Genomic DNA, 15,301 nt, shown 5'->3' with positions numbered 1-15,301 from the left:
GCCGCCGAAGTGCTGCTGAAGGCCCAGAGCAAGTGAAGGACCCGTCGCCGAAGTGCTGCTGAAGGCCCGGAGCGAGTGAAGGACTCTCCCCAGCCGAGAGCTCAGGAGGGATGGACAGGATGGTCCCGCGGGCTGCATGTGGGCCGCAGACCGGAGTTTGCCCACAACCAGTACTAAACCGGCTTCAAAATTTAACAACCAGTTTGCGCGAACTGGGGCGACCTGGCTCCAGCTCACCACTGCCCGCTCCCCACACGCTGTCTAGCCTTGGGATGTCCATATACCCACAGCTTCACCATCAGCCAAAACAGCCCTGCAAAACAGACTCGCTGTTGTGTGTGCAAATAGAACAATGGCACAAGAATACATGAAACCATAGCACGCACACAGCTGCAGTGCCGCTGTTTGCAGCTGTTTACCAACAGGGAGCAGGGCAGGAGCGCTGGCTGTGGGGGGAGCTCCCGGCTGCTCTAGCCCTGGCTTCTCCTCGCAGGGGGTGCTGTAGGGAGTAGGGCAGGTGCACTGGCTGTGGGGGAAAGCCGATTTTGCTTGTGGAAGTTATTTCCATCCTGTGCTGTTAATTTTGGGGAGGTTAATGGAGGGTTATGGGCACGTGAGGCAGGAATCTCTGTGGCACGGGGGAAGGGGGACACATGGTGCTTAGAGGTACTGCCCCTCGGTATTTTTCTCTCATGGTGGTGGTCGCTAAGCGATGTTGAGGAGATGATAATATCCCTGGATCAGGCCGTGGGCTGGTTGCCATGCCGACTGGACTCCAGGATGCTGGTGTGCTGGGTCCCTGGGGAGATTTTGGGGGGTGGCGGGGATTAATTGTCCTGGTCGCTCGTATCAAGGAGCTAATGTCTTAAGCTGTCTGTGTGCCAAGGGGGGCAAGGATGGATGTGCCACAATGTGACTGGGGGTGTGAATCCTGCCGCTAGCGTCCCGGTGTGTGGGGTTTTGTGTCTCTAACCAGCTCATGGGTCCAGTGGGGAGGGGGTTGTGGTGAGTCTCATCTTTCTAGCTGGCTCTGGTGGCGCCCAGTGTGTGTGTGGGGAGTCATCTCTCTAGGTCTTTGGTGTGTCTGCTACAAAGTGGCTCTGAAGGCAAAGGTTAGCAGACTGAATTTAGTGCTTGGGGTTGTGGGGGCTTATCTCTGGCCCACGTGATCTGACTCCCTTCCAGTCCGGGGGGGGGAGACACTGAGACCACCTGATTTTTAGGCCAGTGTGGCTAGAGGGGCAGATTTTGGAAGGGGGAGGTGCCACGAGGGTGTAGCCCAGCTGCAGGCAGCAGTCTGGGGAGGCTGATCACAGCCGCCATGGTTCCTGCACTCTGCCTGTGGCTCTGAGGAGGAGTTGATGCCAGTGTGGGGTTAGCTGGGCACCATGCGGCTCCTGGCAGCGAGCAATTGCCGTGGGACCTGGAGTAGGGAGCGGGAACGGCTGGGGTTGCAGCGAAGTGTGCTGCCCACTGGGCGGGGGGCAGTGTGGGCACAGCATTCACACCCACAAACCCTCTCCGTTGTACAGCCAGTGCATGCCGCATGCTAAAGACCCATCCAACTGCAGTTTCAGAGGGGACATCAGTGGGGGTGAGAGTGCCAACTCTGTGCACATGTGTTTGAATGCACGCACCAATGAACGGGCAGGGGTGCATGAAGCATATTTGAGTGTGCATGCACACATGAGGGAGAAAGTTGTGCACAAGTGTGTGAGTGTGCACACAAATGAGCACACGATCGTGTGTGTGTGCATACAAGGGAGTTTGGGCATGCATGTGTGCAGTGTGTGGGTGAATGTGAATGTGCACGAGTGTGCATAGGGCATGTATGTGACACTGCAAAATGAAAAGGCATGTTCATATAAGTGTGTGAAATCCAGCCCTGTCCCCAGTGCGGTCAGTGGGTGACTCTGGATTGACCCCGGGGAGCAGAGATCAGAATCCGGCCCTGGCCCCATTGCGGGCAGGGGATGATGTTGATTTTGCTTTCTGTTGTTAAGGGGCTCTTGTTTTCTCTTAGGGTTTTCTCTCCCGGCAATAAAACCCCCCACCCCTAACGAGCGGTGGTAGCTTTATCACGAGGAGCGCGGCTCCCAGCGATAAAACGCTGTCTATACTGGCGCTTTTCAGCACTAAAACTTTGGTCGCTCAGGTCAGGTGTGGCCGGAAGACTATCATGGCAGGGGGTGGGAGGAGAGCAGCGAGAGCTTTAGGGGAATCTTTTAAAGCAATTAGACACTCAAATTAAGCCCTGGTGGGTGAATGGGGATGGGCGGTGCCAGTCGGCAGGGCCCTGAGGCATTGTGTAGGGCCCAGATGGCTGGCATGCCCATGGGCATGATACTTTGTGTCTACCGCTCCAGATGGACCTGAGTATGTTTGTAGCAGCCCTGAGCATTGCTGGGATGGGGGGCATTCTAGAGGGTCACCCTCTCACCCCTCCTCCTCTCAATAGCTGTGCCAGGCTCCATCACCCTGTTATTGGGGTGACTTGCCAGTCCCAGAATGAGGTGGGTCACCCTCCTTTGTCCCTCCTCTGATCTGAATGCAGCAACTTATCCTATTGCAGATACCCTGCAGTTTGAAGTGGGAGCAGAGCAGGATTGCAGGCCCCTGCACCCCACTTGAGAGGTGGTTACGTGGCAGTGCTGGGCAAGGGATCCCTGTATAAACTGCCCCTTTGTCTCACCCCAGAGGTGGAGGGAAGCCCCAGCATCTCCCAGTGGGGGGCTTTGTAGGGAGCAGGGCAGGAGCACTGGCTGTGGGGGGAGCTCCTGTCTGCTCCAGCCTTGGCCTCTCCCAGTGAGGAGTGCTACGTGGAACAGATCTGGAGTCCCAAGCTAGGGTGTTTGTTTGACCCAGACGCTGGGTTCACACCTTATTTCTGTCCCTAGTCGCTGGAGCCCCACTGGGGTGGAACTTGCAGGCACAGAGCCAGGAGATGGATGGGAGAGGGGGCAGGGTGGTATCTTCCACTCTTCCAGTTTGGGGTAAGAGCTCTGAACGTGGGGAAGGTGCTCTGGGCTCTGAAGCCACGTTGGGAGCCAGGTGGGTCCATCCCAGTTCCCCTCCAGATCTCAGATCCCACAGCCCCTCGTCAATTCCAACAAGAGAAGACAGAGGGGGAAAACACCTGCTGGTGACCAGAGGGGATAAAGGAGGGAATTAATTTCATCCTTGTGCCTCCCCACAAACAGCTGCCACATCAGCTGGGGGAGATGGCGTCCCCCTCCTATGTATACGCCGCTTCCCCTCAAACCCTGGGCCCGGGAAGGAGTTGGGAATGATCGGCAAGAGAGAGAATCCCATCCTGGGTCGCTGGTTGCATGCCAGCCCTGGTTGGAAGTATAGGTAATGGATTTCTTGCCCAGTCACAGAGATGCAGCCAGCTCTAAGGTGAGGTGCGGGGGCTGTTTATTCAGGGTTCCCTCACCCAGCGCCGTGGGCTTTATTAACCACACGACACCATGACTGGGAGCAGGGAGCGAAGGAGAATCCCAAAGCCGACTGCTGGGGCAGAGGTTGGTGGGGAATGGTCCTTGCTGGAATTTGTCTGGGACAGAGCGAGGATTGCAAGGTGCTCTGGCTATATGTGAGGGGTAGGGATGAGGGGAGTATGGGTGGATTCTGGGTGGTAGATGGGAACTGCAGTCGCTGCCGCTTTGCCTTGGGATGTTCCAGGGCTGGCCGGAGGAGGCAGGGTTGTGGGGAGAGCATAATGGAGTGGGGGAGAATGTTTGTTTTCCTGCTGCAGGCACTGGAAAAGGAAAGAAAATAGCAAATTTGTTCCATTTAAAATGTTCTGCTCTCCACGCCCGCCTCGAGGTGCGAACGTTTCCCCAGGACTGGAGTCGATTTTCATTCTCTCTGCACAGGCACAAACATATTTGTACGATAAAAATGTCAGGTCGGAGTGGGGGAAATATTCTGGGTTTACTGCAGTCTCGCCCGCCTGCGGGAAGGCCATTCCAAGCTCACTGCCAGCCATGGGGCAGATCTGGTCCCAGGAGAAATCAGGATGAGTTGTCTCAATAGCTTGTGGGGCTCATTATTGTGATAGCAACTGTAGGAGCCCGTCACCGCGCAGGCCCTGCCTGAGATATCGTGGGCCCTGTGCAGACACACAGAGACAACCCCTGCCCTCAAGGGGAAACTGAGGCTTCAAGAGGGGAATGAACTGTCCCAAGGTCCCAGTCTCCTCTTCCCTAAAGCACAAATCTCCATTGCCCTCCCAGAGCTGGGACGAGAGCCCAGGAGTCCTGGCTCCCAGTCCAGTTCTCTACCCACTGCACCGTGCTGCCTCTTAGCTTTAAGCTCAGAGCTACTGGCATGTTTTTGCTAAAGTTCCGTGTTCACACTGCAGCAAGTAGCTGTGTGTGTGTGTTGGAGGGTGGTGTTTGGCTTCTATGCAACATACTGTCTGCCCCCCTGGTGCGTGCTCTGAGTGGTGTCAGGACCTGTCGGATGGGGCAGCACCCCTGCTTTGTCTGGGAAACCAAGAGCCGAGCTGTGGGAGAGGAGCTGGCAGGCTGTGCTGCAGAAATGCACGCGCAGCCAGCTAGCGCTGCACTGGACTGGGAGCTTGGGAGGGTTGTGTGTCTGAGTGTGTGTGTGTAGCATTTGTGTTCACATATGTGTGGTCTGTGTGTGCGCTCTGTGTGAGTCTGTGTGTGCAGCGTGGGTATGTGTATGTGCTGTGGGTGTGTGTGCTTAGTGTGTGTAGCATGTACGTGCACAAGTGTCTGAGTGTGAGTACATGTGTGCAGCATGAGTGTATTGTATGCTGTGGTCAATACGTGTCCTGTGTTTGTGTGTCTGTGCTTGTGTGTGCAGTGTGTTCAGGTGCGAGTGCATGTGTCTGTAGTGAGTGTGTACATAGGGTGTGTTTCTGTGTATGTGGGTGTCTCTGCACACCCATCTCTGTGTGTTTGGGGGGGGGTACCTCTGGTGCTGAGTTTGACAGGATCGTAGGCCCTCCCAGGCGTGCTTACAAAGGTGGTCAATGTGGGGCTGTGACGAAGTGGGACTGTTCTTAATGTTTCCTCTGAATAGTGTGGGGGTGCCTCAGTTTCCCCTAGGCAGTTCTTAAGTATCTAGGCGGTGGGGTAAGGGTGTATGATCACTGCAGAGCCCTAGAGGGCAGGTGTGTGCAGGTGTCTGGACACAGGGAATGGCCGACACCCTGTTTCCTGGCAACTGATGGCCTGGGCCCTTCTCCCCTGCAAGGTGAGAGCTAAAGGGTTGGAGAACAAAGGAATCAGGTGACCTCCTGGCCTGGGAAAGGGACAAAGCCCAGGGGAGGGGGGCTGGAGGGATTTTCAGTTTGGGGCTGGCTGGAGACATGGAGTGAAGGGCAGACGTGGTTGTCTGGCTCACTGCCCCCCAAAATGGACCCAGCTGAGGGGTCCTGTTCTCTGCACCTGCAAGCTCTGTGTTAGACCATGTTCCTGTCGTCTAATAAACCTCTGTTTTACTGGCTGGCTGAGAGTCACATCTGACTGCAAAGTTGGGGTGCAGGGCCCCCTGGCTTCCCCAAGAGCCCCGCCTGGGCGGACTCGCTGTGGGAAGCACACGGAGGGGCAGAGGATGCTGAATGCTCCGAGGTCAGACCCAGGAAGGTGGAAGCTGTGTGAGCTATGTGTCCTGAAGACAGGCTGCTCACAGGAAGGCGACTGCCCTAGAGTCCTGACTGGCTTCATGGGGAGCAGTTCCAGAGCATCGCCCAGGGACTCCGTGACAGGGGCCCTGCCCATCTCCAGGCAGAGGTCCCAGTGCGGCAGGGTGGGCACCATATCCTCATTGCAGTGCTGAATGACAGCCCTTCCCCTTGCATGCATTCCCCACAGAGCTCTGCACCCCAGCCCAAGTGCCTCTAGCAAGGGCTGGGAGCCAGGACTCCTGGGTTCTATCCCAGCTGTGGGAGGGGCATGGGGTCTAGCGTGTGTCCCACAGTCCCTCACACTCAGACAAGGAAAGGTCCCACATGACTTGCATCTCAAGAAGCCCGTGACCCCTTGAACCCTGCTCCCCCTCCTGCCCCCATGTCCTATCCATCGTAGTCTGGCTATCGATCCTGCTGCCCCGAGGCTGGGAGCTCTCGCTGGAGAAAAATAGTCACAATTAAAATCTCTAACGATAATGCGGAGCCAGCACCCCCTCCATTTATCCCCATACAGAGCCTTCATCTTCTTACAAAGAATAGACTGCAGGGGACAACCCTGCTCCCTGCGGGGAAATAGAATGTAGGAGCGACCCTGCCCCACTCTGGGTTGTAGGGAGCGACCCTGGGAAGAGGCTGTAGGAGGTGACCCTGCCCCCTGGCGGGGGGAATAGGCTGTAGAAGGTGATCTGGCCACCTTCCAGGGAATAGACTGCAGTTCCACCCCAGTTAACAACATACAGAGTCTTTCTCCTGTAGGTCACCAGGTCAAATACAGCCCCAGCTGGCCCTTTCCTCTCTGCCTGAGATGAGTTTGCTGGCTCTCCGGTGGGCTCAGCCCAAGCAAGGGAGACCAAGATGCCCTCTCCACCACTGTGGGGGCATACTGGGGGAAGTGTGTGCTGGGGGAGGGATCGCTCTCCGCTGCTGCCCCTGCTCTGGGAACACTGGGACAATTCTGGCTGCCACTAATTAAGATCCACCCCCCATCCCAGTGCCTGTGGACACCAGCTGCTCTGGGTGAGATGGGTGGACAAGGGTGTGCTAACTGGGGTGTGGGATCCTGGTAGGACGAGGTGCAGGGACAAGCTGGTGCTGGGGAAGGTGTGGAGGGGTGTGACTGGAGGTTTTAACTGGGGTAGGCTGTCAGGGATGTGTGTGGCTGGGGCAGGCTGTCTGGGGTGCATGTGTGGCTGGGGCAGGCTGTTGGGGGTTGTGTGTCGGAGGGGGAGGGGAGTTGTGGGCAGGCTGTCGGGGGGGAGCTGTGGCTGGGGCAAGCTGTCGGGGGTGTGTGTGGCTGGGGCAGGCTGTCGGGGGGGAGGGGAGTTGTGGGTGGGGCAGGCTGTCGGCGCAGGGTGGGTGCAGGTATGGCTGGGGCAGGCTCTCGGGGGTGGGGGCAGTTGTGGCCAAGGCTGCTGAATGCTGACATGACCATGTGACTTGCTTGTGGCTTTCGATGGAGGGAGCTGCCCCAGGTCAGGCCAGACCAGACCAGACCAAAAGGATGGGGATGGGGAACTCAGCAGAGGGGGGCTGGGGCTCTCATAGCTCAGCCCCCCACCTCCAGCGCTTTTGACAGGACATAGTCCAGTTGGGAAGTGGAGGCCGCAGACTTCTGTGGGTTGTTAGAACATAGGATGCAATCGGGGTGTGTGGGGGTGGTGAGAGAGAGAGAGCACAGGGGTGGGGGCTGAGCACAGGCAGGATAGCATCTCACCACCTTCAAGCCCTAGTGGGAATCGCTCTGGCTGCCTGGCTTGCCAGCTGGGTTTATGGGAAAGGAGCGATCGGACAGATTATCGGGGCTGGTGGAAGTCTGGGGCCAGAGCACGAGGCAGAGTAGGGAGTTATGGGAAAGGCTAAAGCAGTGGAGATCACTGAGCCAGGGGAAACACTGTGTGGGATAAAACCTAATAGTCCCTCTCAATACACTCCTGTCTGCCCTGCTCTGCCTCTACCCCATACACACCCCCATTTAGCTATTTGAATGGGGAAACTGAGGCATGGAGCAGGGTAAGTGACTTCCTCAAGATCACATAGTGAGTGAATGGCCAACCTGGGGATAGGTGCAGGGAGTCCTGACTCCCAGTCCCCCTCCCCCACTGTAACCCACTAGACCTCATTCCCCCACCAGAGCTGGGGTTAGAACCCAGGAGTCCTGACTCTCTGCTCCCCTGCTCTAACACACTAGACCCCACTCACAACTTGATTCTTAGCAGAGAAGTGATTGTTTCAGACGTTGTATCAACCTATTAGCTCAGAGTCTCTGCACATGCAAGCAGGTATTACTGTCTCCCTTGCACTTGGGCTGGCTGCTCTCCCCTCTCGCAGCAGTTGGCTCAGGCTCTCTGCACACTCAGGCAGGTGTTGCTGCATTGGTCGGTTACTCTTGTTTCTGTGGTTATTGCAGTGACGAGAAACATTCTGGCTCTCGGGCAGTGGATCTGGGGTCGTGGAACTGGCAGGACAGGGGGGAGGAAGTGGCAGTGCTGAAAGAGGTGGGCAAGGGGGATGTTCTTAGCTTTGGCCGACTTCTTTGGAAAGCAGCCTTGCCAGCAGCTGCACGCTTCAGCTCGGAGCAGGGCATGGCCCTGCGCAGAGACCAGAACCCCCGGGGTTCTTGATGCCAGTGGGTGGGTGCTGTGCTAGTGGGGAGGGTGCGTGGTGGGGATTGGCAGGCTCTGATGGCTGTTGTCAAATGCAGGCTCCTGTGACTGGTTGGGGGGTGCTCCAGCAGGAGGTGCTGTGCTGCCCGGGCTAATAGGGACTCTAGTATCAGTGTAAGATCCCTGCTGAGGTTCCCCTGACGAATCCCCGCACAGAGTGTGGGAGCCTGCATGGTCACCTGGTGGGGGGGAGCATGTGAGCAGGACTCAAGCCCTTGCTCTGCGCTCGGGGCCGCCTTAGCCTGTTCCCTGCCCCTCCCTTCCCCACCCCGTACCCCTGCTGCGGCCCAAGCCAGAACCCCCTCCTCCAATGCCCCCCAGTGGCCCCTGACAGAATCCCCTTCCCTCTCCCAGAACCCGCTCCTCTCCACATCCCTTCCCCCCACATCCCTGCAGCCAATGCCCTCCCCCATACATGCCTCTATCTACGAATGCATGCCTCCGCTCTCCCCGTACACATTTATCTATTCATCCATCCCTTCAAGTCTGTCACCTTCCTTTTTCATTCCCCCTTTCCCCCCTTCCAGGCTGTCCCTTGGGGTCACCCTTTCTGAGCTCCTCTCTCCCAATCACTTCTCTCCCTCGCACCCCAGGTCTGGCTCGGAGCCCCCCATGGGCAGCTGCTCCATATGGGGTGCAAGCAGATGGGACTAAGAGGGATGGATCCAGTCCAAGGTCATGGAGCTTCACCAGAGAAAAGTGCTTACAGAGGGGCTGAGAGGCGGGCAGGGGGATTGGGTGGGAGCCAGGCAGTGTGGCCCTGGGGTTAGCAAAGAATTAATTGCTCCCCCAGCTTGTCCCTGCTGAGGTGATTTATATTGTGCCAACACAGAGCCCTGAAGAAGCAATTTAGGAGCCTGGCTGCTGTGGGGGAGGCCAAGGGGTTGAATTGACTGGCTACTTAGCACTCCCTGTGCTGCGTGGGAGCAGGCTGGGACAGCAATGCCCCCTAGGGGGTGCTGTGCTGTAGGGAGCAGGCAGGAGCCCAGTAGGGGGCGCTCTCCCCTCTCGGACTATGCTGATCCCAGTGCCCCAGCATGATGCTAGGGGGCACTGTGCTGCGGTAAATTCTGGTTTTCCAATGCGACATAGAGCCAACGTGAACCCCTGTGTTCATTAAATCCTCAGGCATTGAACCTGGTGCCTTGGCAAAATCCCAGGTGGGTGAGTTCATTCTGTCTTGCCGCAAAAACTGCTGTTTGAATTTGATACGGGGTTTTCCTTCACTACGTGTCCACAGAAGTCAGGCCATGTTGCTGTGTGGGAGTTAAATAATGCTGCATCCCACCCCAGAAGTGGCTGCATCTCACCGCCAGGCGAGAGATCCCTGTGTAAACAGCCCTCACACCCCATCCGGAAATGTCCCCCATCCCAACCTTACTGCTCTTCTGAATACACATCTCTCACAGTCACCCTCCCCAGCTGTCAGATTGGCACATGAAGGTCTAATCCTAGTTCCTGTGGACACAGGTACCAGGAGCCTGCTGGCAGGCTGAGGTGTGATCTGTGGCTGGCTATGGTTTTTAAACCTTTCTTGCAGTGAAAGAATAATTTGTTTCACTTAGATTTTATAACCTTTGCCATAAAGAGAGGGAGAAAACAGAAAAGCCAGGCCGACAGCAGAGTCCAGGTGCTGTTAGGAACAGATTTATAGAGGTGCTGTGTGTGACACAGGCTAGTGGGTCAGGGGACTGTGTGTGCTTGGAGGACATGCTGTGGTGATGTTAGACTGATCTGAGATACACCTTCTTCTGGGGTGATGCGGTTGCAAGCAGAGGGAGAGTTTGCTTTGGGCCTAGGGCTGTGTCTGAAATGCAGAGGAGAGGGGTGGGGAGGCAGTGTGGCCTAGTGGGCACTGCTCTGGGACTCCACTGGCCTCCGCTGGGTTCCATTCCTAGTGCGGCCACTGGCTGCTAGATGACCTTGGGCAAATCACATCCCTGCTCTGTGCCTCAGTTTACCCCTCTGTAAAGTGGGGTTAATGATGCTGACCTGCTCTGTAAAGTACTTTGAGATCTACTGATGAAAATCCCTAGATCAGAGCTACGTATTATTGTTGTTTTATATTGAGTTAGGTATATGATGTAAAATCCTAGGGGAGACAAGGCACTGGAGTTATCTTCATAATATTCAGGATCAATCCTGGTGTGCTGCAGTCTGTGGAGTGGGGGGCGCTCACCCCTTGCAGTCAGTGCTGACCCCAGTGCGGCACTAGGGGGCGCTGTGCTGCAGTCTGTGGAGTGGGAGGCTCACTGGGGGGTGCTGTCCCTAGGTCAACCAGTGACACTGATGTAAAAATGCCCCATGTTTTTGCCCAAGACTCTCTAAGCGGAGTTGCTCCTAAGTGCAACATTACTCCTGGCGAGCCAGGTGTTGGTACTTGGGCTGAGTGCCTGTCTGTGGGCAGATTTCATGGGGCAAAAAGCTGGCTCTTTAGGAAATTGTGTTTTCCCGAGTGGGAGATTGTTAGGGAACCAGCCCCCCTGGCCTCCCCCAGCCCCCCGTGTCCTGACGGGCTCTGATCGCTGCCGCGAACGGCTGGCGCTGACACTAACAAGATGATTGCGGGGGCCGGGCACAGGCGAGACAGGCAAATTTGTTTCTTCAGCATCACCAGATGGCAAGTTAATTGTCAGGTGCCAGCAGCGGAGGGGTACTCCCCTCACTGGCAGCACTGGGCCGGAGGGTAGGGGTGTCTCTGCTGCCAGGGCGATAGCAGCTCGGGCAATGGGAGATGAGGATTGAGAGCACACTCAGACAGACAGACACATGCACACACATACAGTGACACCACTGCTTGAATTACAGACCCTGGGCCCCCTTATTACCTTTAGGAGCCACCTCACTTCTGTCTGAGGGGCCTCGTACTTCTCACTACTGTTTAAATTCAAGCAGGCCCCTTGACAGGCAGGGCCCCCCTCTTTTCTTCCCCATACTTTGAGCACTGAAAAAGACACAGACATACACAAAAGTACTTTAGCATAGAGCCGCTAGGGGTTGGAAAGGGGGCAAGGCCTCCTGGATTCTATACCTGGCTCTGGGATGGGAGTGGGGTCTAGCACAGGGGAGGGGGGCTGGGAGCCAGGACTCCTGGGTTCCATCCCCAGCTCTGGCAGGGGAGTGGGGACTGCTGGATTACAGCAGGGGCAGGATGGGAGTCTATTTTCAGCTATGCCACTGACTTGAGTGAGTCACTTTTCGTCGCTCATTGCCTCAGTTTTCACACCCACCCTTTGTCTATTTAGACCATGAGCTCTTTATGATAGGGATTGTGTCTCTCTGTAGGTCTGTGCAGTGCCCAGCAAAAAGGGGACCCCCAATTTCGGTTGGGGGGTCTATGCGGCCCCTGGCACAACGGGGCCCCGATTACAGTTGAGTCCTCTGAGCTCTACAAATGAATAATAACACAGACGCAAAATGATGATGATATTTACACACCCTTTGTGTACATGCCCCTTTCTCGCATGCTCTCATTCTGCCTTGTGCACACACACTCCTCGTGCACCTGCCCTCTTCTCGCACACTCTCATCCCACCTCATGCACACACACTCCTCATGCACCTGCCCCCTTCTTGCACGCTCTCATCCCTCCTCGAGTACACACACTCCTCGTGCACCTGCCGCCTTCTCGCACTCTCTCATCCTGCCTTGTGCACACACACTCTGTGTGCTCCTGCCCCCTTCTTACATGTTCTCTAAACCTTGAGTGCACAAACCCTGTATGCACCTGCCCCCTCTCACTGTGCCACTTTCTTTCTGTGCAGGGAAGGAGGAATACGTGGCGACCTTCAAGGGCAATGAGTTCTTCTGCTATGACCTGTCCCACAACCCGATCCAGAGCAGCACTGATGAGATCACGCTGTCCTTCCGCACCCTGCAGCGCAATGGCCTCATGCTGCACACAGGGAAGTCAGCCGACTACGTCAATCTGTCGCTCAAGAGCGGGGCTGTGTGGCTAGTCATCAACCTGGGGTCAGGCGCCTTCGAGGCGCTGGTGGAGCCCGTCAACGGCAAGTTCAATGACAACAACTGGCATGACATCCGGGTGACCCGGAACCTGCGCCAGGTATGCACCAGTGCCAGCTGGTTGGGACAGGGGGGCTTGCACTAGTGATCCTCCCTGGGAAGCATTGTCTGTGGTGCACCACCACCCCAAGGTATTGCTGGGGGGATGTGCCCCAGTGATGGCCCCCTCCAGGACAGCATTGTCTGTGGTGTGTCCCTGCCCCATGGCATTTCTGGGGGGACATGCCCCAATGATGCCCTCTCTGGGCAGTGTTGCTGGGATGGGAATTTGCAGGGAGCCAGAACACCCTCCCCCAAATATTTCCTGGTGCCAAGGGTGGGTGCGGGTGCATGGGCTGTGGTGCCAGTGGGCAGTGGGTAAATGGGCTGGAAGCTGGGCTTGGTTCTTCTTTACTTCCTTGGTCCCCAGCAGTCCAGATGCCAGCAAGAGGATGTGTCTGAAACAAATTCACCTAAGGTCCCCTCAGCCCCATAAATTTCCCCCATCCCTTCCCCAAAAGAGGAGCATTGCCTCCTAAAGTATATCCCCCCTCCCTCCTGGAGATGAGCTAGCATGGAGCCACAATGAGCTAGTGACACATCCACAGGGTGCCTTAAATTCCATGCACTCAGCTAAGGGCATTGCCCCCTGGGGGTCCTGAGCCTCCCCCAATGAAGACAAGGGGCTGGCTGTTGCAGTTAGCCACCACAGCTAATAGGAAGGCTGTTCTGTGGCTGATCTGGGGAATGGGACATGGGGTCTTTCCCCTCTAGGGGGTGTTGGCTCCAATCCAGCCCCAGGGAGGATGGACTGGCTGGCTTTGGGGGGAGGGCAGGGAATGGTATATGGGCCTCCCCCAGAGCTGGGGAAAGAACCCAGGAGTCCTGATACCAAGTTACCCCCCTCTAAACCACTAGGTATCACTCCCCTCCTGGAGCCAGGCAGAGAGCCCAGGATTCCTGACTCCCAGCCCATGCACAGACGGATATGGGCTGTGCTCTACTGATGGATCCCTCTGTGTGAGGCTGGCCAGGTGTGTCCTGGGTATGGGTGCTGTTCCCCCCACCCGTGGGTCAGTTCCCCACTCTGTGGCTGGCGCGGGTGAGAGGAATTGTTGCCTGTGGGCATTGTGGCCCATGCGCTCTGCACAAATCCACCCGTTGCACTGATCAGAGCTGGCAGCTCCCAGCATCTTTGGATATCTGGACCTGCATGATGCTGCAGCGCAGGAGCCAAGGAGAAATGGATGGGAGACCTCCAGTCCCCTGCCCCTCAGGGCTCAGCATGCCCCCCGCTCGAGCCACTCATGTCACTGCTAAACACCCACTGATCTCCCAGCAGCCTCACGGAAGGGACTCCTGGGTTCCATCCCAGCTCTGGGATGATAGAGGAGGTTGGGTGGGGGTGAGGGGGACGTGTGTGGGATTCGTGTGTACTGGGGGTGGTGGGGAAAGTAGAGGAGGTTGGGTGGGGGTGAGGGGGAGGTGTGTGGGGTTGGTGTGTACTGGGGGGAGGTGGGGGAGATGGAGGTCAGATGGGGGTGAAGGGGAAGTGTGTGGGGTTGGTGTGTACAGGGGAGGTGGAGGAGGTAGAGGAGGTTGGATGGGGGTGAGGGGGAGGCGGGTGTGGCTGGTGTGTTCTGGGGTAGGTGGGGGAGGTAGAGGAGGTTGGGTGGGGGTATAGCAGAGATGGGGAAGATGGTGGGGGTGTAGGAGAGGTTAGGTGGGTGTCCAGGGAGTGGGTGCATGGGGTGCATCTGGCTCACCCCTCCCCTTCCCTGCCTGCAGACTGAGGCTCCCCCTCCATACTGGCTTCTCCTTCTAACCTGGTTTCTGATTCTTTCCCTTTTTTGGACTAAAGTTAATCAAGAAAAATAATTAACAAAAAGCAGGACAAATTTTTAACAGTATCAGGAACTGGAGTGGGGGAGCTGGTTCCTCTCCCCTCACCAACTTGTCCTCAGCACTCCCCCAATAATACACTCCTCCCCACACAACATACAAGACAAAATCTGGACTCCCCTGGCTGGGGATACAGCTCACTCCCCGACTCTCTGCTGACCCCAGAGCCACTTAAGATCTACTAATCCTGCTAACACAGGCCTTGCTTTTCCTCCTTCCCGCTCCCCACCCTTCACCCCCCCCAACCTCCCACCTCGTTAGAAATTACGTTGACGACTTTTTTGTGTGTGTGTTACTAACACGCTTCTTGAAAGACTCCAGCTCTCAACCAGAGACGCCAGAACTAACCCTCCTTGTCTCATCCAATGGAATGTCGGTCATTTCTTTTCAAGTCTTTAATTTAAATAGTCTCTTTTCCTTTCTTTTATTCTTACTAACCAAGATCTCTCTCTCTATAATACTTTATGGTTGGGAGGGGGAGGAGTTTGTTCGGGGGAGTGGGATGTGTGAGGGGATGGTGGGTGGAGTCTTTATTTTTTTTTTTAAAACCTGATCGCCCTTCTTGCGATGGGAAAATTGATTTTTTCCCTCTTTTATCTCCCTTGATTTTCACGGTTGGTCATTTTTTTCCTTTTCTTTTCTGTTTTTTTTATTATTCCCCCTTTCCCTCATTTATTTTATTTTTTTAATACATATAGCACGCAGGAATTGGACACGCTATGGTAAACAAACTGCATTACCTGGTAGATATCACTCTAATTGTCTAATCGTTTGGTTTGCCGTGGGTTTTATCTTTTCCCTTCCCTCCTTTCTGTTTTTACTTAATTAATTGGGTTTTTAATTATCATTATCTTAATTTCTTAATTTTTTCTTTAAGTACTACACAAAGAAAGTGAAATGTAATTTTCAAAACTTAAAGGTTGAAATAAACTACTCAAACACACATAAAATTAACAACTAAATAATCAAACTGTGTGATAAGTCTAAAATCAAGAACTGGAAATGAACTGGTCAGCCACCCTGGAGTCAGTGCAGAATCAACCCTGCTGCCAGAGCAGAGTTGGTA

The 15,301-nt window shown here is 55.6% G+C and overlaps 1 protein-coding gene across 28 annotated transcripts in view; it reads left to right on the top strand.

Moving 5' to 3' along the window:
- NRXN2 (neurexin 2) overlaps nt 1–15,301 on the top strand; it is a 274,349-nt gene that overhangs the window by 85,999 nt on the left and 173,049 nt on the right. For 12 of the 28 annotated variants that reach the window (XM_043551342.1, XM_043551341.1, XM_043551330.1 and 9 more), the window contains 2 exons: nt 12,093–12,394; nt 14,934–14,978. In XM_043551342.1, coding sequence (XP_043407277.1) covers nt 12,093–12,394; nt 14,934–14,978 — 347 coding nt within the window. The remainder of the gene's footprint in view (nt 1–12,092; nt 12,395–14,933; nt 14,979–15,301) is intronic. The other 16 variants (XM_037904496.2, XM_037904495.2, XM_043551343.1 and 13 more) reach the window with 2 other exon arrangements.

The sequence above is a fragment of the Chelonia mydas genome, chromosome 7 (assembly GCF_015237465.2).
Source record: "Chelonia mydas isolate rCheMyd1 chromosome 7, rCheMyd1.pri.v2, whole genome shotgun sequence".
Taxonomy (NCBI): domain Eukaryota; kingdom Metazoa; phylum Chordata; order Testudines; family Cheloniidae; genus Chelonia; species Chelonia mydas.
This window is presented reverse-complemented; position numbering and strand designations above follow the sequence as displayed.